General features: G+C 43.2%; 1 protein-coding gene across 2 annotated transcripts in view; it reads left to right on the forward strand.

The window, feature by feature from the left end:
• Nucleotides 1-19,164, forward strand: part of LOC121002452 (DNA-directed RNA polymerases I, II, and III subunit RPABC5-like) — an 80,641-nt gene that overhangs the window by 52,476 nt on the left and 9,001 nt on the right. For both annotated transcript variants that reach the window (XM_040433908.1, XM_040433914.1), the window contains one exon: nt 3,145-3,245. In XM_040433908.1, coding sequence (XP_040289842.1) covers nt 3,151-3,245 — 95 coding nt within the window. In that variant the 5' untranslated portion in view covers nt 3,145-3,150. The remainder of the gene's footprint in view (nt 1-3,144; nt 3,246-19,164) is intronic.

Genomic DNA, 19,164 nt, shown 5'->3' on the forward strand with positions numbered 1-19,164 from the left:
TCGCAGCTACTGCTCATAGAGGTCGGGAGCCGGCTATGTGATTCTGCAGCCATCTCCCGCCTCCTGTATATGAATGAATGAGAGAGGTATCTTTATTGGTGGCGCAGCGGACACAACCCCTCCCCTTCTCTTGTCCTCCTTCCTCTCACTGGCTGCAGCGGCACCACAGGGGGAGGGAGACACTGCTTCCTTCTCCCCTGTGCAGCTGAGGGAACATGGAGAGCGCTGACAGCAGCGCGATCTGTGTTCCCAATACGTTATTGGAATATCGGCAAAATAGATACCGATAACGGTCAAAATACTGAATATCGGCCGATAATATCGGTAAAACCGATAATCGGTCGATCCCTACTTGCTACCTGTTTGGCGTGAAAACAGGTTGGTGCTGCTATGGTCAAGGACTCTTTGAGGCAGAATTGCCGCATGGTGTGAATTACCACCAACACCGCAAGGTGACTTTTTGTTTGCTTATGACTGCTTGTTTTGTCACTTATAAATAACTACCTACAAAGCAATACCAGACCGCTTACAAATCAATATAAATTTTATTACATGATTCAATACATAAATAGAAAAATAGTAGGGCACACCTACACTTGAATACACATAGGAGATTTTGTATAGTTAAAATTTTATTTAGTTTATTCAAACAGACACTGTGTATAATAACACATATGTATAATAACACATAAAACTTAATTAAACAAATATTCGCATGCTATAAGTTGATAAAATAGATAAAAATACACACTCATATATATAATCCTGAAAAAGAGATCCTAGTAAGAACAGAGAAGGGTAAATCCTTCCTGTAGCTCTGTTTGTCCGTAATGCGGTGCTCACATAACAAAGTCTAGTTGCTCAGCTCTTTGACATATTCAAGAACTGCAGGGCAAAGTTCACAAAGTGGCTTCAATGTAATCGGATAAGGATAAAAAGTCTAAACACTCATGTTCTTTTTGTTTGGTTTTGGTGTCCCAAAGCTCACTGTCTGTATATACAAACCGGATTCCAAAAAAGTTGGGACACTATACAAATCGTGAATAAAAACTGAATGCAATGATGTGGATGTGCCAACTTCTAATATTTTATTCGGAATAGAACATAAATCACGGAACAAAAGTTTAAACTGAGAAAATGTACCATTTTAAGGGAAAAATATGTTGAATCAGAATTTCATGGTGTCAACAAATCCCCAAAAAGTTGGGACAAGGCCATTTTCACCACTGTGTGGCATCTCCCCTTCTTCTTACAACACTCAACAGACGTCTGGGGGCCGAGGAGACCAGTTTCTCAAGTTTAGAAATAGGAATGCTCTCCCATTCTTGTCTAATACAGGCCTCTAACTGTTCAATCGTCTTGGGCCTTCTTTGTTGCACCTTCCTCTTTATGATGCGCCAAATGTTCTCTATAGGTGAAAGATCTGGACTGCAGACTGGCCATTTCAGTACCCGGATCCTTCTCCTACGCAGCCATGATGTTGTGATTGATGCAGAATGTGGTCTGGCATTATCTTGTTGAAAAATGCAGGGTCTTCCCTGCAAGAGATGACGTCTGGATGGGAGCATATGTTGTTCTAGAACCTGAATATATTTTTCTGCATTGATGGTGCCTTTCCAGACATGCAAGCTGCCCATGCCACACGCACTCATGCAACCCCATACCATCAGAGATGCAGGCTTCTGAACTGAGCGTTGATAACAACTTGGGTTGTCCTTGTCCTCTTTGGTCCGGATGACATGGCGTCCCAGATTTCCAAAAAGAACTTCGAATCGTGACTCGTCTGACCACAGAACAGTCTTCCATTTTGCCACACTCCATTTTAAATGATCCCTGGCCCAGTGAAAACGCCTGAGCTTGTGGATCTTGCTTAGAAATGGCTTCTTCTTTGCACTGTAGAGTTTCAGCTGGCAACGGCGGATGGCACGGTGGATTGTGTTCACTGACAATGGTTTCTGGAAGTATTCCTGAGCCCATTCTGTGATTTCCTTTACAGTAGCATTCCTGTTTGTGGTGCAGTGTCGTTTAAGGGCCCGGAGATCACGGGCATCCAGTATGGTTTTACGGCCTTGACCCTTACGCACAGAGATTGTTCCAGATTCTCTGAATCTTCGGATGATGTTATGCACAGTTGATGATGATAGATGCAAAGTCTTTGCAATTTTTCGCTGGGTAACACCTTTCTGATATTGCTCCACTATCTTTCTGCGCAACATTGTGGGAATTGGTGATCCTCTACCCATCTTGGCTTCTGAGAGACACTGCCACTCTGAGAAGCTCTTTTTATACCCAATCATGTTGCCAATTGACCTAATTAGTGTTAATTGGTCTTCCAGCTCTTCGTTATGCTCAAATTTACTTTTTCAAGCCTCTTATTGCTACTTGTCCCAACTTTTTTGGGGATTTGTTGACACTGTGAAATTTTGAATCAACGTATTTTTCCTTTAAAATGATACATTTACTCGGATTAAACGTTTGATCTGTCATCTACGTTCTATTACAAATAAAATATTGACATTTGCCATCTCCACATCATTGCATTCAGTTTTTATTCACAATTTGTTTAGTGTCCCAACTTTTTTGGAATCCGGTTTGTACACTGGTTCGGCATTAGTTTTCTACTCAGTTTCGTAGGGTATTTTTCTATTTATACATTATTTTTTGAAGATTGGGTGTAATCTTCTTTGTAGGTGCACCCATTCCAATTGTTGCCCAAGAGGTGAGCCATCTCTAAATATAAATTTTGAATATGATTCAATACATAATTAAAAAACATTAGTGCAGGGAAAGGCGACATCAACTGGAGGAAGCCACAGCGGATACAAAGTTCAAAAATGTTCACATAATTATATAAAGAAACAATAGAATAAAGTGCAAGTGCAACAATTGTATCAAACGCCTACAAAGGATCAAGAACAATTACCCATGCTTGGTTGTTTTGTCACTTGCCTAAAGTGTGAATAAAACACTGAACTGTTTGATCAAAAGAACTTGTTGTTGCCTCTATACTGCGTCCGCTAATCTGGTCTACCAGAGAGAAACCCCACAGTAGTTTGTTGGTTTTTTTCCACACTAAGCTGCAAGATGTTTTTTTGTTGCCATTTCCTGCATAGATATGGGATAACACTTGTTTTTATCCACTAGTGCAACATGATTATACCAGTCAGATGCTTCACTTGTGGGAAGGTGGTCGGAAACAAATGGGAGGCGTACCTGGGTCTTCTACAAGCGGAATATACAGAAGGGTAAGGTTTTAGATGCCTCTGTAACGTGTTCAGCAATGGAAGTGAGCTCTAGTTCTAGACAGTGAAAAGCTAGCATTGATGGGGATTTCAGACTACTGTATAAGTAGGACTGTACTGTGGATGTTTAGAAATGCAGCAACTCCTGACCCCTCTTTATCAGCGTCAGGGGACCAAATTGAAAGTAAAGTCCTGTTAAAATAAAAATAAACTGCTTAAAGGGCACCTGTCAGCAGATTTGTACCTATGACACTGGCTGACCTGTTGCATGTGTGCTTGGTAGCTGAAGACATCTGTGTTTGGTGCCATGTAAGGCTGACACGATTACTCGATTTAATCGAGTATTAGACACAAAAAAAATTCTCGCTGCAAATTCGAAGGATTCATTTGTGTCATGTGACCATAGAGTGGGAGTGAAGCGCTTGCTATTACTTACCGCTCCGTGGTCACCCGCTGGCCCGCACCGCGCTTTCTTCCTGACACATCGTCTGGTAATAGTGTGACGTCATGGAGGAGCTGTGGAGCGGCACCCCTACAGGAAAGGTAAAGTACTGTCTCTGGGGACATGGCTAGGAGGGGGGAGATGGTGGGCACTGGGGGGGGGGGGGGGCAGTTGGTGGCCCAAGCTGGTGGCACTGGGGAGCAGTTAGTGGCACTGTAGGGCAGTTGGGGGCGCAAGCTGGTGGCAGGTCGGCACTAGGGGGCACTGGTGGCAGTCGGCATTACGGGCAAGCTGGTGGCACTGGGGGCCAGAGGATTCTTGTGACAGAGGATTCCGGCAGGCAGTTCCGTCGCCAGAACTGCCTGCCGTCCGGCAAATCCTGACACAAATGGATGCATTTGTCAGACGGATCCGGATGCGGATCCGTCTGACAAATGCATTGAAGTACCAGATCTGTCCCTCCGGTGTCATCCGGAAAAACGGATCCGGTATTTATTTATTTTTTGCATTTATTTATGCGCAGACCAGAAAACCGGATCCGTTTTGCCGGAACACTTAATGCCGGATCTGGCACTAATACATTTCAATGGAAATTAATGCCGGAATCGGCATTCGGGCAAGTGTTCAGGATTTTTGGGCGGAGAGAAAACTGCAGCATGCTGCTGTATTTTCTCTGGCCAAAAAACATAAGAGGGACTGAACGGATGCATCCTGAACGAATGGCTCTCCATTCAGAATGCATTAGGATAAAACTGATCAGTTCTTTTCCGGTATTGAGCCCCTAGGACGGAACTCAACACCGAAAAAGAAAAAACGCTAGTGTGAAAGTACCCTTATAGATTACTTGATTAATCGTAAAAAATAATCAATAAAATACTTGATTTCTAAAAAATCGTTTACTGCAGCCCTAGTCCCATGTTCACATGTGCCCGCATTGCTGAGAAAAATGAAGTCTTAATATATGCAAATGAGTCCCTAGGAGCTCTTTACACGCTCTGCTCTCTCAGCAACTGCTGCGCCTTTTCTACTTTGACAGGACCAGGAAGTGAAAATGTCATCACACCGGGCCCTGTCTATCAAAATGGAGAGAGTGCAGCAGTTGCAGAGTGAGCAGAGCCTCTAGGAGTAATGGCAACCCCCATTGCTCCTAGAGGCTCATTTGCATATGTATGAACATCATTTTTTTAGCAATGAGGGCACATATGAACATGGGACCAACACAGATGCCTTCAGCTGCCAAGCGCACATGCAGCAGGTCAGCTGGTTTCATAGGTACAAATCTTCTGGCAGATGCCCTTTAAGGGCTGTTTCACACAAGCGAGTCCATTGTGGGAATCGTGCTCCAGGTTGAGCATGATCCTCCATATTGGACTTGCAGGAGCGCAGGGCATTATCATGATTGATAATGCTATGTGCCTCTGCTTAACCACACTGCTACAGGATCATACTGACAGCTTGATTCTGTAGTAGCAGGGTCAAGCAGAGGCACTCGCTCTTGTAAAACAGCCCTAAGGGAATGACCCAGAATGAAAACTTATCACCTACCTTCAGCAGTCCCATAGACATTGAATGGAACGGAAGTGCACATGCTCAACCCCCATTCTGATGATCTTGGGCATCCCAGTGGTCAAACCTCCACCAATCAACTCATTACTTATTGTGTGAATAGGTGTCAAGGTGTCATATTTTGACAGTCCTTTTATGGTGCTGCTTTTTTTTTTTACCTGGCTTCTTTTTGCTTGTAAAGATGGATTCTGAGCAGTGAATTGACAGTTAGTGGGGGGGATCAATAGAGGGAGCCTACTAGGGTTGCACCCGGTATCGAATTATCGATACCCAATCGATACTTTTGTACCAGGATCGTTTCGATACCGGGATTTGCTATTTTACCTATACTAGGCTGCGTAGCCCTAGATAACTAAGAGAACATGGCACGCGCGCTCTCGGGCGCACACTAAGTTATCCGAGCCGGCACAGTGGAGAAGGCGGAAGTCCCCCCCTCGCCACTGTGTGCGTCTGCTGCTACCACCAATGAGAACAGAGAGGAGTAGGAGGGGAGGGGAGGGGCTGTGGCCACTGCGCCACCAATGAATATAATTTATGCCTAAATACAAACGTAGGATTGCAGCGCACAGTCATAGAGGCCAGGTGTCATGTATGTGATATGGCCGGCACCCGGCCGCTATGACTGCGCGCTGCGATCCGCCGAACTGTGGTAATGAACCCCTCAGGTGCTGCACCTGAGGGGATTATTGATGTGGTTCGGTGGATTGCAGCGCGCAGTCAAAGTCCGGGTGCTGCAGCCTACGTTTGTATTCAGGCATAAATTATATTAATTGGTGGCACAGTGGCCACAGTCCCTCCCCTCCTACTCCACTCTTCTCAGTAATTATATTAATTGTGGTCCCCCCATCCAAAGTATTATAGTCATAGGTGGCAGGGTTCCCCCCTCCTCATCCATTGGTGGTGCAGGTGCAGCTTCTGATCGGAGACCCAGGTGGGGCTCCGATCGGTTACCAGGGGCAAGCCAGGACGCTGCTGAAGCTCTGGCTGCCATGGTAAGCTCCCTGCTACTGTGTGCACGAAGCACAGGGCAGCAGGGAGAGTGTAAAGTCCTATTCACCCTAATAGAGCTCTATTAGGGTGAATAGGACAAGGGTTCTAGCCCCCAAGGGGGCTCATAGTTAAATAAAAAGTAAAAAAAACAAACAAACAAAAAAATGTTTAAACACCCCCGCCAATATTAAAATTTTAAATCGCCCCCTTTCCTATTTTACATATAAAAAATATAAACACGTATTCTTTCCAATTAGACACCTTTGTCTGAGGGAGTGGTGCTGCTGTGGCGATTTTTTTACATGATCATGGAGCCCTCGTTGGATTCCTCTACGGGTAAAACGATGGTCCTTGGTTAACAATTTCAAGAGCAAAACAAATGGTTACAACGCTATACAACTTGTAGATGTCTGGCGGATTCTTCATCTTAAAGATAAAGATTATACCTACTTCTTCCCGGCTCACCAATCCTTTAGCAGATTAGACAAGTTTTTGATTTCCATCATGCATTATCCTTCTCCCCAGCACACACACAGGCACCCAGTTTGGTCTGACCACTCGCCAGTCTTTCTATCTCTGGATCTTCCAGGTCTAAAGCTAAAGAATGTACATGGAGATTGAATGAAACCCTCTTGAAGGATAGCGTATGTAGAGCTGATATAAAATCCATCAATAAGCAATTTGTTGAAAATCACTCATTTGACGAAACAGCCCATCCTTTGCAATGGGAAGTATTAAAATGTGTGATACGGGGTGTCTTATGTGGCCACAGAGCTAGACTGAAAAGGGAAAGGGGAGCAAAGGCACAACAGCTCTTGACGCACATAGCTACCTAGAACAGTCGCACAAACAATCACTAGACACAAAGATCCTCTTTGAACTTACTACGGCTAGAGATCAGCTTAAAAGAAATACTTTCAGATTCTATTTACAGAAATACTGAACACTTTCGTAGTTATCTACATGAAAACTCCAGCACACGTAAGTACTAGCACACGCCAACAAGCTAGCTATATACCAACTCGTACAAATAGCAGAGACGTTTAAATCATACTACGAGAGCTTATACAATATGAAGGGCACCTTGCTGATATGCAGCAGGAGGCACTCGATGGGCAAATAAACACCTACATCGATGAAACAGCACTTCCCATGATGCCTAGAGAGATGGGGGTGGGCTGAAACGATTACTCGATTAAATCGAGTAATTCGACACCAAAAAAATCCTCAATGAAAATTTTTGCATCGAAGATTAGTTTGTGTCATGTGACCACGGAGCGGGAGTGAAGCGCTTGCTATTACTAGCATTAGCTGATGGCACTGGGGGAACGGACCTGATGGCACTGGGGGATAGTGGAGCTGATGGCACTGGGGAGAACTGATGCACTTGGGCTGATCGCACAGTGGGGAACGAAGGGTGTTGGGGACTAATGGCAGGGGGTCTGATGAGTTTTTAATAAAGGAAAACAGTCTATAATTATTTTTTTCTTATTAGATTACTCGATTAATCGTAAAAAATTATCGATAGAATACTCGATTACTAAAATAATCGTTTACTGCAGCCCTAATTGAGGAAGATTTCTCAGATAAACGAACTAGGCGAGGTTCTAAAATCCCTGAAGGGAGAAAAAGTCCAGGCCCAGATGGCTTCACAGCATCCTTCTTTAAAAACGTTTTGCTACTACCCTTCGGTTAAGAGTGTTCAATAGCATATCGCCTACCTGCCCCCTTCCCCAAGCAGTCACTGGAGGCGCACATAGTTGTGATACCAAAACCCAATAAGGATCCAACTGTAATGCAACAACTACCGACCCATATCTCTAATTAATTGTGACATCAAATTGTATTCCAAACTCCTAACAAATCGCCTCAACAAAGTACTTCCTAGTGTCATGCATAGTTACCAAGTAAGGTTTGTTCCCGGAAGGGAAGCCAGGGATAACACCATTCGAACGATCATCTTATTTCTAGGGCAAAGGTTCGTAGGGACCCTTTTTGTCTCTTTGCAGTAGATGCGGAAAAAGCTTTTGACAGAGTTAATTGGAGATTTATGATCATTGCATTGAGACAAATTGCTCTGGGCCTTTAAATATGCGCTCTATATACTGATCCTTCAGCTAGAGTCCGACCATTGGCATACTTGCCTCTCCCTTTAAATATTAAAAATGGGACTTCGCCAAGGTTGCCCGCTTTCGCCCCTACTGTACGTAATAGCCATGGAACATCTTGCTAATGCTTTGCGAGCCAACCCAGATATCACCGGTATTAACTTAGGGAACACACATCATAAATTAGCACTCTACGCAGACGACCTCCTTTATGTATATCTCAAATCCCCACGTGACCATTCCATCTATTCTTCGGGAATTCTAAACATTGGCCTCCTTAGTAATTTTAAAATGAATCCCACTAAAAGCGAGATGCTAAATATTTCACTTCGGCAGAACTACTTCACAGACCCAAGTAATTTCCCTTTTAGGTGGCAGACTATTAGCATAACATACTTAGGTCTACAAATTCCGAAACAGCTACACTTACTAAATCCCCTCAACTATTTATCCTTGCAAAAAAAGACACTGGAGGATATGCAGAAATACTCCTCAAAACATCTCTCATGGTTCGGCAGAATGGGAGTAATTAAAATGGAGGTCCTCCTGATATTTTTATATCTGTTCCGATAAGTGTACCCAGAGGTTCTTTGTAGCCCTACAAAAAGCCATAACGCGATTTATATGGAGATCAAGTAGAGCTAGGGTAAACACCTCAGTATTAACCAAACCCTGAAACAGAGGGGAATGGGAATGCCAGATCTTAAACTATATCATGCATCAGCGATACTTGAGTCAGAAACTGGTCAGAGACAAGAATTCCCCGAGACTGTGGATTCAGATGGAAAGGGAACTCTCCCCAATGAACCTGTCAGTAGCTCCATGGGTGAGTCGCAGACCATCTCAGGAAAGCTGGCCTTTCTTAGTGCGACATACCCTGACCTATTGGGATCATTGGACCTCGAGGTTCCAGATTTTGCAAAAAACCGGGCCCCATGACCCCAATCATTGGTAACCCTGACTTTTTATCTGGTGAAAAGGCTACCAACCTTCTGATTTGGGCACAAATCTTTGTGTCCCAGGGTCCGAGACATGCTGAAAAATGCAGATATCCAAACTTATGAGTCCCTTGTCCCGGAGAACAGACTAAACGTTTCCACGTGGTTAACGTACGCCCAGATAAGATCTTTCGTACACAGCTTGTTTGAGCAAAAGTCCTGTCCCGACCCCAACAGCCTTTGATAACCTTTACACAAAACCTGACACTCACTAGAAGCTCCTATCCCAACTATATAACCTGCTTTCTCTGCCAAAGAGGAAGCTAGTGCCCTGGTTGAAGGTGCCTTGATTTTTTTTTTTTCTGAACAGGAAAGACCCTAACTAGCGTAACAATCAGGTATAATCCATCTAGCAATGGATGCTTTTGAAAAATGTCTTCCCCTTGTTTTGGCCAGAGCACTGAATTAGGAGATTATCGTCTTCCTAAAGTCTTTTGCAACTTGCAAATATTGTAGAATTGTTCTTCTTACATCAGGGAATGAAATTCCCCCTACTTTGCATTTTTCAGGTTGTTACAAAAGAAGGGAAAAACAATTGCTTGATTTCTATGAAAATATGTGGACCATCTTTGGTACAAATCTTGCATCTAGTTTTAGCATTATTTCGTATGAAATACAAAGATCAGCTTCTCTGGATGAGAGAACCTGAATCTCTCCTAGTCTTTTACGCGATCAGTAAGGCTGTTTTGTAAGATAGGTGTTTGAGCAAGATTTCCACAAAACAAGGATCCTGGCCGTGTGCACGCCACCATTTGTTTTTCAAACTCAACTAGAAACTAACATACTAACATACTAATGCGAAACTAACATACTAATGCGGACACCACACTGTGTCCTGTCTGCATCTCTTGCGGCCCCATTGAAATGAATGGGGCCTTTATGTCACAGGATCCTGAAGAGTCTTTTATATGATCTAGGGCAGGGGTGCTCAACCTGCGGCCCGCGGGCCGCATGCGGCCGCCAGAGCCAAGATTTGCGGCCCCCGTCCTCCTGGACAGAAACACAGCTGATCGTAAAATAAGCTGTGTTTCTGCCCACAGCGCAGCGCGATGGATCATTACAGCTCCTTCCCCTGTAGCAGGAGCAGGACGGGTCGTGGAGAAGGCAGAAGCAGTTATCAGCGCTTCTGCCTTCTCCCCACACAGGTGAGCGCTATGTAGGGTGGACCCGGCTTGGGGACAGAGGAGCGCAGAGCTGCAGGGTTAGGAGACCTGATCAGCTCTGCGTGTGTACAACACCCCCACCGCAGGCTGGTTTCCCCTGTAACGGGCTCCTTTGGATGCCACAGTTACAGTGGAAATAGTGCAAATAAAAAGTCTGTGTCCCCAAAGGTCTTTCAGTGACCTCTTGGGGACAAATTATGTGGAAAAATTATTTAAAAAAAACATAATAAATCACAAATAAAAGAAGAAAAAAAAAATATGATGTGGCAAAAAAAAATAGAAAATTATAAAAATAAAAAAATACAAATAAAAGGAAAAATTGCTAAGTAAAAGAGTGTTCACTGCCCCCTAACAGTCTTTTTATGATCCCTTGTCAATATGTGGAAAAAATATATAAAAAAATAAAAATAGAAAATTTAAATAAAAATAATAATAATAAAATACAAAAAAAGAAGAAAAAAAAAAAGAAAAATAGTAGAGTGCTCATTGTCCCCCAACAGTCTTTTTATGACCTCTTGGGGGAGATATTATGTGGAAAAAATATATTTAAATAATAAGTAATAAGCCAATTATATTAAAAAAAATACAATAAAACATTATTAAAATACAAATAAAAGTAATAAATAAAAAGGAAAGAGTGAAAAATTCACAAAAAGTGTCAGTGTCCCCCAAAGGTCTTTTTATGACCTCTTGGGGGATATTATTTGTAACAGAAATATATAGAAAATGTAGTTAAAAAAGATAATAAAAAAAAATACATAAAAGAAAAAATCCAACCAAAACCATTGCCATTATCGCCCCATTCATGTTAAACTAACTATACATATAAATATAACAAAACGACTGACACAAAATAGGGAACTAATTATATTTTACATATGTTTTATTGTTTTCAGAAGAAAAAGAACAGGTAAGTGTTACATACAGAATATGAATTGTATGTTTTGTCTATAGTATTAACCATCATTCTAAATCTTATTATAAACTCTGCACGGTGCCATCATTATCAACCTAGCAATTAACAGAGCAGGTCATATAAACATACTATAAGTAACATCGGGAGAATAAGGGAAAGGAAATAGAGACAAAGGAGGGGTAAATGGGGGGGGGGGGGGGGGGGAGAGTTTTCAAATGGTTTATACATTTAGAAGAAACCCGTATAATAGAGAATGCAGTTTCCCATTGTTCTAAGGAAATATTCAAACTTAATGTAGAGTCCCATTTTTTAGTAAAGGGTTTAGTGGTGAGTCTAATCTCTCATCCATAAGGTGATAGCTGAGAGATAGGGCCTTGAGGGTACTTAAGGATTTCGTAAGATTCCCACTATTTTACAAGTGTCAGAGGATATGGGGAGGCTCACCCCAGACAAAAAAATGTCTGATTTGTAAGTACTTGTAGAAATCCCTATGGGGAATCTTAAATTTCAATGATAGGTCTGTGAAGGAGCTTAAAATATTGTTAGTGTAAAGTTGACTCAGGTTTTTAATTCCTAAGTCGGTCCAATTATAAATCCTTAAGTCTGGGATGCACCTCCCCAACGCCTCCAGGGGAATATCTGCAAATTAGATATTAATAAGTTTCAGTTTTGTTGTCAATAGGGTCTAGGCTGCACGATAAATCGAAAAAATAATCGAATCGCGATAATCTGCAAATGCGATTTGGCCGACCCGAAATGCCGCGATTATATATGAATGGGCCCCGCGCACATAACTGGCTTTGCGTGTAAAGTATTTTACTAGTGTGTGAAACAATCTCTCTCCTATTGATAACAGGTCCAGCCTCTGTACTCACTGTCACGATGAATGCACTGCAGCGAGCTGGCCGGCCGGCGCTTGACTGACGTCACTTAGTAAACGCTCCTGCTTCCTGAAGTGGGAGGAGCGTTACTAAGTGATGTCAGTCACGCGCCGGCCGGCCAGCTCGCTGCCGCTCACTGTAGTGCAATTATAGTGACAGTGAGTACAGAGGCTGGACCTGTTATCAATAGGGAGAGAGATTGTTTCACACACTAGTAAAATACTTAACACAAAGCAAGTTATGTGCGCAGTTTAGACACATGAGGGGACACATAGGGCCATGAGGGGGGACCAGCATAAGATGCTATATGTCTTATGCTGGCCCCCCCCTCATGGCCCTATGTGTCATAGCACACATCCCCCATAACAGCGTCCTCCACGGATCCACCCCATAACAGTGCCATCCACAGGTCCCCATAAGTGTCCTTCACAGATCCCCCATAACACTGTCCTCCACAAATCCCCCATAACACTGTCCTCCACAGATCCCGCATAACGGCGTCCTCCACAGATCCCCCATAACGGCGTCCTCCACAGATCCCCCATAACGGCGTCCTCCGCAGATCCCCCATAACGGCGTCCTCCGCAGATCCCCATAACGGCGTCCTCCGCAGATCCCCCATAACGGCGTCCTCCGCAGATCCCCCATAACGGCATCCTCCGCAGATCCCCCATAACGGCGTCCTCCGCAGATCCCCCATAACGGCGTCCTCCGCAGATCCCCCATAACGGCGTCCTCCGCAGATCCCCCACAACGGCGTCCTCCGCAGATCCCCCATAACGGCGTCCTCCGCAGATCCCCCATAACGGCGTCCTCCGCAGATCCCCCATAACGGCGTCCTCCGCAGATCCCCATAACGGCGTCCTCCGCAGATCCCCCATAACGGCGTCCTCCGCAGATCCCCCATAACGGCGTCCTCCGCAGATCCCCCACAACACGGCGTCATCCGCAGATCCCCCACAACACGGCGTCATCCGCAGATCCCCCACAACCAGGGCTGTGGAGTCGGAGTCGAGGAGTCGGAGTCGGGGGAAATTTTGGGTACCTGGAGTCGGAGTCGGTAAACAATGCACCGACTCCGACTCCTACTAAATTTAGATTGGAATAAAAAATTTAAAAAAAGCAAGTTTAAATGTCCCAATTCACAAAAAGTTATAATTAATGACTTCTCTACTGTAAGAATAAAGACCAATGCATGCAGTGCCTCACGTAACCGCAAAACGAACGCGTTAAGTGACCGTGAAGAAGCTTTTCATGTGCTTCACTATATGGCACGCAACGCACAATTAGGAGCTGCAATACTTATACTTTCCATAGTGTTGTGTTCTGCTTTTACAGGGAACGCAGCGTCCATGTGTAACCTAGCCTCTCACTGATAAGGGATTAAATAAATATGTTTTTTGCAGGACTAGAGAGTGAGACACTTGTATAAGTGAAGGGAATGGAGGGGCCAATAGTTCAAGACTGAAGCTGTAAACCATTGGAAAAACTGCTGTCATTTAGCTAAGGCTATAAAAACTTGTAAACTCCGATTGTTAGCTTAAACTTTAAACATGACTATGGGATTCTCCTAGGAAAATCATGTTTTACAATAAATGCCCCTTCCTGGATCCTCCTTTGTTTTCATTGTGTTTGTCTTTTGCTTAAACTGTGCAATACAGTAGACTGTTGGCTTCCCAGCCAGTAGTCCTGTGGTAGGTAGCGTTTCTTTCCCTCAAGGAATGTATAAAATACATTCGCATATTAATACAGAGGAGTCGGAGTCGGAAGTACATAAAACTGAGGAGTCTGAGTCGGAACATTTATGTACCGACTCCACAGCCCTGCCCACAACACGGCGTCATCCGCAGATCCCCCACAACACGGCGTCATCCGCAGATCCCCCACAACACGGCGTCATCCGCAGATCCCCCACAACACGGCGTCATCCGCAGATCCCCCATAACTATGTCATACCCAGTCGCGTCAGCGACTCATATGGGAAAATCCAAGCAAATAGACCTCTTGCACAATTCCCTTAAAATATTGCATTGCATATTGTTATTGCAATTTTTAGGGCCCTAATCGCAATCGCACAAAATTCCCATATCGTGCAGCCCTAATAGGGTCCAAAGTTTGAATGCGGCCTGAATTGTGGGAGACAAGTTTGGGATGTGAGTGTTTCCCAATAGTGAGTTTGAAAGGAAAAATATATTATTTTTTTTACACCCATTATATAATTCTCTATTGTAACCCAGTGCTTGTCGGTCTGGTTTAACCAAGTGTATTTCAGTTCTTCTAAAATACACGCCCTATAGTACTTAATTATAGAAGGGCAGCCTAGTCCCCCGTTGGCAATGGGTAGGTACATTACATCTGCTTGGAGTCTTGTTTTTTTGTCTTGCCATACAAACTTAAGAAGTAGTTTTTGGATTTCTTTTAAGTTATTTATGGGAACGGAGATTGGGAGGTTACGGAATAGGTATAGTATTTGTGGGATGATGAACATTTTTAGGGCCGCTATTCTTCCTATCCAATCCAAGATATTTTTCATTTTGTTTAGGTCTATTTTAATTTTTTCTTTTAGAATGTTATAGTTTACTGTAAGGAGATCAGAGAGTGATGGGGTTAGTTTAATTCCTAGGTAAGTGATATGTTCAGAGTTCCATTTAAAGGGAAATTTAGATTTCGGCAAATTAAGGTCCGAAGCCTCTAAACCGAGTTTTAGCTACATTCAAGCTGTAGTATGAGATATAGCTAAATTACTTTAATATTTGCATAACAATGGGTAGGGATGTTGTTGGATTGGTTAGTACCAGGATTATATCATCAGCAAATAGACCGATTTTGTGGTTTTTATACCTGTTACTTGTGTATGGGCCCTAATACTTTCTGCTAGAGGTTCAATTGCCAGTGCGAAAATGATGGGAGATAAGGGGCATCCCTGTCTTGTTCCGTTTTTAATTTAGAATTGGTTAGATAACATCCCGTTTATAAGGACATTAGCAGGATGGTTTAGAGTATAATGCACTTATAGCTTTATTAATTTGCCCATGTAATCCAAATTTGGTTAGAACTGCCTCCAAATACCCCCAATGTACTCGGTCGAATGCCTTCTCCGCATCCAGAGACAGAAGCAGAGAAGGCATCCGCTTTGCCCTGGAAAAGTAGATGAGGTCAATTATACGTCTGGTGCCGTCTAGGGTCTGTCTTGATTTGACAAAACCCACTTGGTCATGATGAATAAGATGGGGAATAAGTAAGGATAATCTATTGGCTAGTAGTTTTGAGTATATTTTAAGGTCTGCTTTCAAAAGAGAGATCGGGCGGAATTTTCTGGGGTGTCGGGAGATTTGCCTGGTTTGGGGTATAGCTACAATAGTAGCTTGAAGCATTTCTGCTGGTATGTTTCCAGTGGACATTATATGGGAAAATGTGGTTAAGAGGAAAGGAGATAAGATATTTCCAAATGTTTTAAAATATTCGTTGGATAGTCCATACGGGCCTGCGGATTTATTACTTTTGGTTGATTTTATAATGTGCAATATTTCATTGGTATCTATTGGTTTGTTGATCTGTTCTAGTTGTTCTGGGGAGAGTTTGGGCAGTGAAATACCCGCTAGGAATTTATTGATTAGGTCCAGAGTTGGCTGTGGAGTTTATGTCTTTAAGATTGTATAGATTACAATAGTAATTGGCAAAAGTATTAGCTATTTCTTGGGAGTTAATTACCTTTTCCTTATTGGAGTTATAAATGTATGGTAGTTTTTTCCTATTTAAGGAGGATTTGACTTTGTAGGCTAGTATCTTGTTTGCTCTATTTCCTTGCGCGTAAAATGTTGCTTTTGACCGTCTTAAATTGTGTTCAAATGTATTTTGGTAAAGTTCGAATCTTAGGCCTCTGAGTTGGTTACTAATAGTTTGGGAGGGGTTTGCTTTGTCTATAGATTCTAATTTTGTTATCTTTGCGCATAACTGTTCTGTACGCATGCATTTTTGCTTTTTTAGATAAGATGAGATACGTATTAAGTGACCTCTTTTATGAAGGCTTTATGGGCGCACCAGATTGTGGTGGGTTGGATGTCTGGAGTAGAATTATGTTTAAAATATTCCAGGAGTGCTTCTGTAATTTAGGATTGAGTAGAAGGTAGGGACAATTGGTAGTTATTGATATGCCAAGAAATAAAAGGGGGATGATTGAATCGTTCTGAAATTTGACAAGATACTGGAGCATGGTCGGACCATGTTATGGATCCTATACTAGGATGTAACATTTTGTCCACTATTATCAAATCCAATTCTTGAATATTGTTTGAGGGTGAAAATAAAAAGTATAGTCACGCTCTGATGCAAATTGTGAGGGGGGATGAGAGGTGATGTGGTTTGATTTATCAATTGTTGGTGAAGGAGGTAAATTAAAATCCCCGCACACAACCAAGGATCCTGTTTAATGGATAAGGCAGACATTAAAGGGTTTCTACCACTTCGTCTGTATTCGGCGCATGCGCAGTGAATGTCTGACCGCTTTCTGCACAGACATCTCCACTGCGCCTGCTCCTTGGAGCACTATGACGTCATCGACGCAGGCGCAGTGGAGATGTCTGAGCAGGGAGCGGTCAGACATTCACTGCGCATGCGCCGAATACAGACGCGCACGGAGCATGCGCGAGAATTCGTCTGCTGGCTCACAGGGAGGATCGCATTCCGGAGGAGATGGGCGGGCTGGAGGGACGCGCTGGGCGGCGGCATTTTGTCAAGGTAGACCGAGCCTCCTAGGTGCTAATGACGCCCCCATAGCACCTAGAGGCTCATTAGCATATCTATATAAGTTCATTTTTTAGCGAAACGGCTGCACAAAAAGCAATTATATTAGGATGGTTTGGTAGAGCAGACACTAGCGGATCGCTAGTGTCTGAAAGCTAATTATGTGAAAACGAAGTGGTAGAAACCCTTTAACACTTCCTTTATAAATGCAAGCTGGTTTGTGTTTGGTGCATATAGGGAGACTAATGTGTATAGGGTATTATTGATGTTACACACTAAAATAACATATCTTCCTTCACTGTCACTAATACTCTGAATTAATTGAAAAGAGAGGGTGTCCTTAATGGCAATAACTAATCCTTTTCTTGTTCACGGCCGGTGATACAAATATGTTAGTGAATTTCTTGTGCTTAAGCCTATATGTATCCGACTTATTCAGATGAGTTTCTTGAATACAGATCACATCACTTTTGAGAGAAATGACTTCCTTCCAAAGTAGGGATCTTTTAATCAGACTGTTTAGTCCATTAACATTGATAGAAGAAATTTTTATGACTATCGCCGGTAATTAAAGGGTGCAGATTAGGTAATACAGTAAATTATACAATATGCTGCAGAGCAAGAGCGGGTAGCTTTAATGAAACACCGCAGATGCTCCTCAGCCTAAAGCACTTATAGATACAGGAAAAACTATTTCACTTGTCACTTAAGTGGTAACGGTGGCGAGAGGGATGGGAATAAAGGAAATAAGAAATAGAGGTTAGGTAGGGTAAGGGACTAGATAAAGTAAAACCAAACTAAATCACTATCTATAACAAGTAGAAACAACGGAGTCCGGTTCAAAGAGAACCAACTGGATACCAAAAATTATCCAGGTATTCTGGGGGTGGTGTTAGAGAAGCAGGTGAGTTATCTCCGTAGAGAACCTGCGGTACAGAATGTAAAGCATTATAGCAGTCTAGTGACCCTGCACGATAGAAAGGATATGTCCTTCAGGAGGATAGGAGTGGTCTTTCTTGCAAGGAGAGGTTTAAGGTCCACTCTTTGGTCAGGGTAGGAGGTCTTTTCTTCTGTGGTGAGATGGTGTCTTCGTCCACCATAGCTAGGGACCATTTTTGGAGAAGCTTTATGGTGTCGCTTGGAGAGGAGATTGCGTGTGTTATCCCATTCTTGAAGATTAGGAGTTTCACCGGATACCCCATTTGTAAGGGATGTTGTGGTCTCTGAGGATTTTAGTAGCGGTTGAGAATTCACTGCGTCTGTATAGGGTGACTGCAGAGAGGTCGGAGAATGTTAATATATTTCTAAAGCGTTCAGGAAGATCTTGTTTTGAGTTTGCTGCTTTGAGGATTAAGTCTTTGAAGTAGTAAAAGTGCAGCCTAGCGATGATGTCTCTGGAAGCGGCGTTAGGAGCGCTTTTAGGTTTGGGGATCCTGTGCGCTCTGTCAATTAGTAGATCAATCTGTTCCGCTTCTGGCACCAGAGCGACAAAGAAATCTGTGAGGAAGTCCTTGATAGTGTCAGGGTTGACGGTTTCTGGAATTTCTCTAAATCTCAAGTTGTTGCGCCTTGAACGGTCCTCGAGGTCCGCTAGTTTAAGTTTCAAGACAGAAATTTCATCCTCCCAGTCGTTATGGGCGTCCACTAGATGGTTGTGGGCATCAGTGAATTCTTCCATCTTTTGTTCAATGTGGGAAGTTCTTTCCCCGATCTGGCTTATATCTTTTTGTAATGCTGAAAATGCGGAGGAAGTGTCCTTTTGTATAGATTGCCTCAGGTCACATAATAAGGATCCTAATGTGGCCTCAGTAATAGGGGCAGATTGACCACCAGTAGCAGTGAAGGAAGAGGGTGAGTTACATTCACTTGTGTGCTGATAAAGATTCTCACCAGCAGATGGAGCTGCTGATCTTTGTGGAGTGTGCCTATAACTGGCAGGCAGTGGGTCATGCTGCAGACTGGAAGGTGAGGGGTTAACAGGAGAGGAGGAGGGTGAGTTTCTCCATGGGCTTCCAACACTTGCGCTTCTTGTGCGCCTAGCAGGTGTCTCGGCTGAATGTCCTGCCTCCGGCGCCTCATGGTGCAGGGAGCGAGCGCCATCTTTGATTACTCCTG

The sequence above is a fragment of the Bufo bufo genome, chromosome 1, assembly GCF_905171765.1.
Source record: "Bufo bufo chromosome 1, aBufBuf1.1, whole genome shotgun sequence".
Lineage (NCBI taxonomy): Eukaryota > Metazoa > Chordata > Amphibia > Anura > Bufonidae > Bufo > Bufo bufo.